Source organism: Trachymyrmex septentrionalis, unplaced genomic scaffold (assembly GCF_001594115.1).
Source record: "Trachymyrmex septentrionalis isolate Tsep2-gDNA-1 unplaced genomic scaffold, Tsep1.0 scaffold20, whole genome shotgun sequence".
Lineage (NCBI taxonomy): Eukaryota > Metazoa > Arthropoda > Insecta > Hymenoptera > Formicidae > Trachymyrmex > Trachymyrmex septentrionalis.
In genome coordinates, this window is record NW_017305180.1 from 4,736,298 (window position 1) to 4,746,052 (window position 9,755).

Here is a 9,755-nt window from a genome sequence, read left to right on the forward strand (position 1 = left end):
CTATTTTTATTAGGATAAAGTGAGTCATTATTTAATTATAATATTAAAATTTAAAAATAAAGTTATAATTATGAATCGATTATTGATTTCATCATTATCAATTTTTTATTTTTTAAATTTTATTAATATATAATATATAATTAAGTAAAACACACTTTATGCCCGTAAAAATAATAGGAATACATAACATACCGAAATTCATAAATTAAAATACCACAGTAAGAAAGTTCTTGCAAAAATAAATTATGAAAATATTTGCCATTTGCTTCCAAAAATAGTTTCTGAGACTTAAAAACTGGCCAATTATTGTCTGTCCATGAATTGTCGCACGTGTCTCAATATAACTTTATTGTTGACATTACAATATCAACAGACGGCCGTATCGTAATCTATAATTGACCAGTTTTCAAGGTCATTGCACGTAAAAGTTTTAATTGTAACCGTAAAACCGTAAAAAGCGATAAATTAATTGGCTACTGCGTCGAGGCTAAGTATGTTGCCGTGTTCTATGCGTACAAGCAACGCGCATAGAAATGTCATAACTTTAAAGTCGTAATCATAGTCGCAAGATTCCGTTCCGTTGAAGATTGCGATTGTCTTATGACCAACCAACAAGTAGATAGTCACATGACTTATTGCTTAACCCGACGCGATAGCCAACCAGTTCATTGTTTTTTACGGTTTTACGACTAAACTTTACGTGCAATGGCCTTTAATCTTTATGTTTCAAAAATTTCGAAATAAAACAAATGACAAGTACTTTTTGGTTCAAGAACTTTCTAACTGATATTTTAATTCGCGCATTTTGGTATTCCCTATAATTTATGCATATAAGTGTTATTAACAAATGTATATAAATAATCTCTTTATTACTATTAAACAAAAAAATAGTCAAGAAATCACAAACAAAATATTTATATAGAAGAACCTAGTCTAAAATAAAAAATAAATATATGCAAGTGTTTTAATTTATCTTTCCCAAAAACCCACTTAACCGTAGTAAATAATGAATTTTTATTTTTAATTTATTAAATAGAAAAAAATGCATTAAAAAAATACTTGACTATAGAAAAAAAGACAAAAGTTATGAACAGCTTGACGGTTCACAAATAAAATTAATTTTCCAAAAAATATATTTTTATGGTCATATGAAGTTCATAGCTATTTTTTAAAATGGTATTGTATGATTTTTGTACATAATATGATATTTCTCTAATTATTCTACATACAAAAGTATTAAAGTAGACACACAAAATGCTTAGAACATAGCTCGAAACAAAAATAAATAAATATGTATACACACACACACGCGCACACACACATATATAAATTTTTTATTTCGGGCTATATTTTGTATAAATATTTTGTGTGATTTCTTCACTTTCTTATTTATTATTTATTAATAATAAAAAAAATAACATAATCAAAGTATATCCTCGAAATCGTTCCACTTTCATCTGAAACTGATATATTTTTTGATATCTTTCACATTTCTTGAGATATTTGCCTGAAAAATAAATTAACATGGGGCATTCTGTATATTATATATATATATATGTAGATATATTTTATATGTATCCGGTTATTTCATTAACAATTAAGTTGTTTTATATTCGAAAGATAAAACGCGAGGACGAATTCTGGAAACTCAGGTCGCGTCCTCGAATACAACCTTGCAAAAGGATCGCGGATACAGTATGACTAATTATTGATGCCACACCTTGACACGAATCGTTTGTGCAGTTAAAGTACTGTCTACATGAAAGGGATAAGATGCAACATGCAAACAAATTACGATTTTTCATTCGCTTACTGTTCGCGAAATTATTCATGACCCAACAAGTTATGCATTCTTTCCATTCTTAAAGTAATGGATTCTCTTGTATGCGCGTGTTCTACGCACTGAATTTCATTCTGAAAACAATGACAAATATTTATTTATAATTTAAACGTATGAATATGTTTTTTTGCTATATATTTATACAAATCTTATATATGAAAAGAATTTTTGCACAATTGTTAGAAAATATCGAAAGATTTTTTACTAATAAAATAATCGGGTCAATTCTTAATATAAAAGGATTTAAATAGCTAAAAACAATTTGAAATAATTTGAGGACATTCTAATGTGTATCGTTTTAGGTTAAAAAATGAAATTTTAAACATAAGATGGATTTCGTACTCTTCCTACTTACGTTTTGTGAATGCCAGTCTCATGACGTGATCAGCGTCATTTTCCACTTAACCGTAGTAGATAATGAATTTGAGGGCTTTTACGTTTCATGTCGACGTTTCGAAACTTGAAGCATTTAAGGCCAAGTGTGATGCAATCGTCCGGGTATCAAATAAAGGCATTAACCATCCACGTGTTATATTCGCATAAGGGCACATAATCAGAAAATCGTCGACATCCTACTTCTCTATTTTCAGTACAATCTTCCACGAAAGATCTTACGAATAGAGATTTCTACATGAAATGAAAATCATTTTTTAAAATTAAATCTCTGCTTGCAGAGCGATACTTACTACATTTGTTTTCAAAAGTATCGAGACGTTAGTATTTTATTTAAAATATACATACACTAATCATTAAGAATTAAAAATAAAGGAAAAAATTAAAATTACACTTGTTATAATTAATTAATTGTGCTGAAATATAATAATTATTTAGACAGAAATATAATGATTATATATAAATAACTTTAAAAGAATTGTTTATTATTTCATTAAAAAATTATTTATTATACGTTTTTAAGGATGTAAAAAATGTTTTTATAATCGTTTTACCCTTATTAAAATAATCTTAACATAATTTTGATAATAAAATGAAATCTTAATTTGATATTATCTTCGAAGACACTTTTATTACAGGTATTTGCTTCACTGTTAATAAAGAAGCTAATAAATCGTATAATAAATAATAATTATTAATAATAATATCAACTGACAGTCGGAAACATAGATAGCTACCTAGCAGTGGATATTAGGGATCTTCTTTATCGACTGTAATCTCTTATCGATATATATGATACCTATATTATCCATGTGTTGTTAATTAATTTATTAATTCATATAATTTAATAACGAAAAGTATTATTGTAATTTAATAATTAGATACAAAAAATAAAAATTAGCCGTGTAAGTTACTTTTTTTTTTAATACAGTCTCGTGCGTAGCTGGTTTTCAATACAGTACTATTTATATATTTCTCGAGAAAAGAACCTTTTGACTGCAGGCTAACCCACTTTCGAACACTTGTGACCTCGACTGATATTATCGGATATTGGTATATATAAATGGAATAAAACCTTCCAAGAAGACTAAAAGAAGTTTATCTCTAGAAGTATGTGTCATCACAAGTGTTCGATAGTTGATTAACCTGCAGTTAAAATATTTTTTCTCAAAGAATACAAAAATTGCTGAAACGATGGCGCTGGTGTATTGAAAACCAAGGAGACTATGAAAAATATAATATAATATGAACTACATTGTAATATATTTTTTATTTTGTTACATAATTATTACATACGTTATACATTATAATTTAAATTTTAACGTTATTTTATTAATCACACAACCACTCTTATAATGAACAATATCTTGCAATTTATAATGATATTTATTTTTTTATTTAATTAGCATTTAAAATTAGAAACTCTATGATAATCGAGATTTCTTAGTATATTGTATATGATCTCAAATTATTTTCACTTTTGATTGTTTATTATTATAAATATTTGAAAGGAGATCAAATAGACCGTTTGTGACATATTTACACTTGTCACGTATTATTCGCAGATGAATGGCATAAAATAAAAATTAGATTACATGGAAGATTCGATAGGATTTTGTAGATTTTTAATCAGTCATACATCGCCAACGTTTTTCATTTCCTTTGAGCCCCCGATACGCAATCGCTCATTGTGGCATTGTGCTCGCGTAATCACGATTCGTTGCACGTCCATGCAACAAAATCATACAATGCGATTCGCAAATACGAGAGAATGTGCTGCGTCACGATTGCCGAACAAGTTATCGATTGCACAATCGTGCTCAACGATCCTCTAATTATGTTTTACGGAAGGTGTCGCGAGAAAAATTAAATTAGAAAAATTAGAAAGGAAGGGGGGAACTCTCGTGCTCGTTGAAATTTATGGTTTTCTAGCGCAGGCCTGATAATTACACGATCCGCATAATTACACGATCTTTCAAATGGTCGGAAATGTGTGATTGGCGTGACGGCTCGGTCCGGTTGAGAGTACAAACATTTCTCGCAGATTATATCGTGCACACATTGCAGCTCGCTGATAAGACAGCGGCTATAAAGAGGCCCGATAAGTTCAGCTGCCTGATAAGAATAATGAATTATTTATTAGTATTGGCGATTTTTTTCTATTTATACGTCTACTCCGCTTTCGCATGCAAGAACACTTGCAGCATCGATATATTTAATGAGGAGATTCTCTTGTAAAAATAAAATCGATCTTAAAACACAGACTGAAGATGGAGTACACAAATTGAATTGGATATCACAAATTGAATTGGAGTAATTTGATATTATCGCTAATAAGCATATCTTTAAAGCACTATTAAATAATTAAATAATCTATTGCAAAAAATATCACTATTTAAATCTATCACTATTTATAACTTAATTAATTAAAGTTAATTTTATATTGTGGAACCGTCTAAGTCTAAGACGGAATTCGGGATAGAGGTTCAAATCCTGATTGAAGAGATATTTTTCGCAAAAAATTACTTATGAATTTTATATAAATTGAAAAATTAAACCTTAAAGTACTGTCAGTGTAAATTTTAAGGTAAGCGATGATTCTTTTGATCTTTTTTAATGTATCGCATTACATATTATCATTGTTCTGTTGGGATTCTGCTTGTAGTTACGATTTGAGAGGGAAATCAGCGAGAGATGAGCGAAATAATTGCTAATTAACGTTCGTCTTGGCATAATTTCAATTACTTAACGCTTGATTAGAGGAGACGCGTTACACACTCGGCGACAGTCCGCGATTTCTTTTCCCTCTGATTTATGCGAATCGTACATTCTCACACCGACAGCTTTGAACGCTGCATATGTGGCAATCAAATCAATTATAGGCAACGAAGACGACGATGATTCGTGCACACAACAGCAAGCTACAAATCAACTTCGTCTCACGTTCGCGAGGGTATATTCTTTGCGAGAACGATGGCGACGACGCAAACCCAAGAGTCAGACAAATATTTGCTAGTTACGTCTACGCAATTTCCACTATGGAAAGTCCCGCGTGTCTATCTTCGATCATCGATTGATCCGTTCATAATATCAAAACAAAATTCCCGCAGACGCGAGAGCTTCGACCCATTGACCCAACACTTTTAAAATATTGTCAACTCTCCCACGAAATTATTATACTTTTATTAAAAGATATTTTTATAAAAGATAACACGGACTCTAAATTTGATTAATAAAAAGTCCCATTATAAGTCCAAGAAATTTATCGATGCTAACGCACATCTTATATAGCTCAGTGTCGCTTGCTCTATTGTTATTTGATTGCGACGTTCTCTTTAATCCATGTAATAATTTCGGATATATTTTCGTTTTTATTAATTATTGTGGATGATTCAAAAAACGAGAATCGAAATGTCTAACCAATTTGTTATTTAATAAAGAATTTGAATTCGCACACGAATATGTTGGCTCTGATTGGCAATTGTATTTTTTTATGATTTATATATATTTTTATTATCTCAATTTATTATTTTTTTGTAATGTATTTCATCAAAATATGACACATTTCCTTGAAAAATACATTGAAAAAATGATGTATCAATTTTAATTTAAAATAATCTTGTTTATTTATAAAAATAGTAGATATTAATGAAACAAATAAAATTTTATTAAAACAAAAAAGCATAATATATTTGTTTCATTAATAGTATTATTGAATTAACAAAATTATTTTTAAAATTAAAATAGTGCTGTTGATATAACATTATTTTTTTCAATATATCTTCATGAGCTGGAGATTTAGCTTGAGATTTTTCCTTCTAATGTTTAGTTCGTAAATTAAGTGTTGTATCCAGTTAATATTAATATTAATATTACCATTTATGAATTGATTCTTCATAAGATAAACATAAATATATCGGAAGATTTTCAATAACGCTATTACATCGGTATTAAGAACGGCCTTTGTAAACGGAAGAGCCTTCGATTGTATTGCATTTGTCAATTGTTAAAAATGGCACGTCGGAATGTGACGAAGAATTTCATAATCGACAACCGAGTTTTCAAATATAATCCTTCGCGGAATAAAACATTATCGGATCATTGATGATCCTTCAACGCGATCGCGTATCCGATGCTTATGATCACGTCCGTATAACGAAAGTGACTGACGGAAATAAAGTTGTACGGTGAGTTCTAAATAGCCGATCGTTAGCCTGAACGTGCCAAAATTCTCCACGTGTATTGATTATTTTTCGTCTCCTGCATCATTAATCCGCTTATTCAATCCACGTTTTTCCGTGTGACGCAAGCTCGAATCAGAAATAAAAAATCGCGTGGGATGGAACAGTTGTTAGCATTAACTACGATTAGCTATATTTTCCTATTAGATAAGAAAACAGATCAGGACAGATGTGCATTAAATATAAATTGTATTTTCCACTATTTCAGAAATTACGTTACTTTGCGAAAATCACGTGAAACTGTTGCAACATTATGCAATTTTAGCCATGCTGGCGAGAAGTTTATAAAAATGAAAAATAAAATTGTGAAGAGTAAAAATAAAGATTTATAATAATTAATGAGATAATTATGCATCCGTGACCTAAATTATGAATGACATAATACGATATTTATTTCTGATTACTCGATCGTTTATCGGTTTTACAATTTTAATATCGCTTTAGAAGTAACGATAACGAGTTGAGTTATTCAGTATAATTGTTCCCTTGCTTTTTCGTTCATGTACTCAAGTATAATTTATTTTGATCTGCTTAAAGATAAATTGTGCTCAAGAATCCGAGATTCCAATTAAGCATACGAAATGATATTATCTTCACAGTGATTCAGTTTTTTCCTTCTTACGAATATCTGATATAATCAGAGTTGTTACGTACAACAATCAGATTGAAGGATTTACAATTATAGCATATAATTAGTCATATTTTTCGCAAGATGTTAAGCAAAAAGACATTTCTGGAGGAAAGATATGTATAAAAATATTTTCAGTGAACGATCAACGAATTAGAGCAATCCTTTTTCTATTGGCAATACTTTTTGTAGAAATAGCATCTTGAAAACCTGCCAATTTTAAATATCTGTTTGAAATTTTAGATCTAAGTGCATATAGCAATCGACTCTTACGAAGAAAACGACACATCTGATACGGCAGTAATCCATTTAACTTTTGAGTCCGAAGGTTAGAAATGAATCATATGTGGTATACGGTTTCATATGTGTAATGCATGTACATTGTACAGATGTGTATGTACAGATGTATGCTTCATTGGAATAAAGCTCGAGATGTTTATTTTTCGAATTTATAATTGTTTCTCCATTCTAATTATCACAGTTACCAGAACTACTGTTCTTTCCAATAGCTCAATGAAAATTAATAAATCAATTTAGGATTCATTAAGGCAAATCTCAAAAAGCTAAAGTTAGAGATTTGCAAACGACTTTTCTGATTACGAATATTGCAATTACATTGCGAGAAAAGTCGTTTGCAAATCTCTACAATTTTTGGAAAAAAAAAAGATAAAATGGAAATTTATTCTATCTGCGTTATCCATTTAATCTAAATTGGTAGAAATGGACATAGTTCAAAGTGTAGTTTATAAAGAGAGATTTTTCGTTTAATTTTGAAAGTGAAATTGTAAAAAACAGAGAATTTATTATACTCAGAGAAAGGTTTCTTCGATTTAAGGAAATGTTTCTTTAAATTGAAGAAACCTTTCTCTGTGTATACATTTTAATTTCTTTTAAAACTTTTATGGAACAGATTTTAAGTAATATAAATGTGAAAGTATAGGCAAGACAAAATAAGAATAAGAGAAATAAAATGGGTGTTCTTTTGAAAGTCTCAGAGAAATTCAGGTAGAAACAGGATGGGTCGAATCACTGGATTTTTCTTTACCTGAACAATGGAACCTTTCTTTTGTATACGTTTTTTTATATGTTTTTGTGTACTGAATCATTTGCAGACGTATATTTCAAACTAATCTGATGGGAATATATTGAAAATCGCATTAAAAATTTGATCGAAATCTAATCTTTGATTGCAATATTTTCAACAGTTAGCTTGAAAATAATGTTTGCAAATGATTCAGCACATCAAAAAATATGAAAAAAATGTATGTAAGAAAAGTTCCGCTTTCAGTCATCGCTTAAGCTACAATAAAATTGACTATTTCAATATCTTAGACAATGAATAAAATAAGTTAATTTTTACCAAAGCAATGAAATTTTTCGTATGCACGTTTTTCACTTTCTTTTACGTTCTGAATTATTTGCAAATGAATATCAATTTCAAGCTAAATTAATAGGAAAATATTGAAAATTGCAATCAGAGATCATATTTCGACGAAATTGTGCTACTTTTAACGCAATTTTCAACATGTTCCTACAAAATCAGTTTGAAATAAATATTTATAAGTTCAGTACATTAAAAAATACAAGAAAACGTGCACAAGAAAGATTCCATCTATTAAAATAGTTAAAATACCAAAAAAATAGTATTTTACGCATTCCTTTATCAGCTTCAGCTTAATTCTCTTTTATATCTGACCTTTTTGTGACGTTTCCTCTGATTATAGGAGGGGGGGAAGGTGTTCTACTACTCCGTGCGGTACTTTAACACAAAGTCCAGACAGAAAAGATATTTCTACCTTCCTACTCTGAAGGTTTCACCAATAGCGTGTTCTCTCCACGCCCTTAACTTATTCAAGTTTCGCGCCTCCGGTCAGAATTTTTGCCGCGCTGCATTTTGATTAGCCGAGCGGCTGGCATAGCGAACTCGTCCGCCAATCGGAATTTCGGTTCGCTTGTTCGGCCGCTCGCCTGTCGACCCCGCTGTTATCGGAGTAAGTATTTGCGGAGCAGCGAGAACAGCCGGTCGATTACACAAGTTCCGTCTCGTCCCGGCATAACCCGCATAACCAGTGTACTTCGTACCTCGCGAAGAGCTTAACCTCGTCTTCTCAGTCTCCTGTATTACTTGCCATCGTGTGCCGCTCGTCGCTCGTTGCCTCGTGCGCAATCTTGTCGTCATCGTCACCGTCGGCCGTCGTCGGGCCGGCGTAAAGTAGAGAACGCAGGCGCGTTTCTCCTCGGCGCATTTCGGCGCCTGTACGGAACGAGTTACGAGAGTGCGGAGGAGCGGTAAGCGAACTACGCGCGCGCGCGCGAGAAAGGACAGCCCGTGTTATCGCGCCGAACGCCGTCGTCGAACTTTGACGTTCGTCGTTATCATCGTTCAGGGAGCGTTGCAAACCGCGTTCCCCATTCACGTCCCACGTGCCGAGTGCGCGATGAACCGCGACAGCGAGAACAGAGGACGAAATGGCCACGTGCTTGTGTGGGAACAGCCCGGACTCGACGAGGAAGAGCGGGAAAGAAGAAGAAAAAAAGGTATTGTGTCTCTCCCGAGCGCCGTTTTCACCGGCCACACCGGACGCGACGCGGAAATCGCTGATCTGCCGATTTTTTTTTTTGATTTTTTGATTTTTTTTTTTTTTTTTTTTTT

The 9,755-nt window shown here is 31.7% G+C and overlaps 1 protein-coding gene across 2 annotated transcripts in view; it reads left to right on the forward strand.

Moving 5' to 3' along the window:
- The window catches only part of LOC108747747 (putative inorganic phosphate cotransporter), a 40,729-nt gene that overhangs the window by 12,830 nt on the left and 18,144 nt on the right, over window positions 1-9,755 (forward strand). Inside the window, exon 1 of one of the 2 annotated variants that reach the window (XM_018485448.1) lies at window positions 9,073-9,640. The exons of the other annotated variant lie outside the window; for it this stretch is intronic. Coding sequence (XP_018340950.1) covers window positions 9,541-9,640 — 100 coding nt within the window. The 5' untranslated portion in view covers window positions 9,073-9,540. Of the gene's footprint in view, window positions 1-9,072; window positions 9,641-9,755 lie in introns of those variants that run through there. 2 annotated transcript variants of the gene reach the window in all.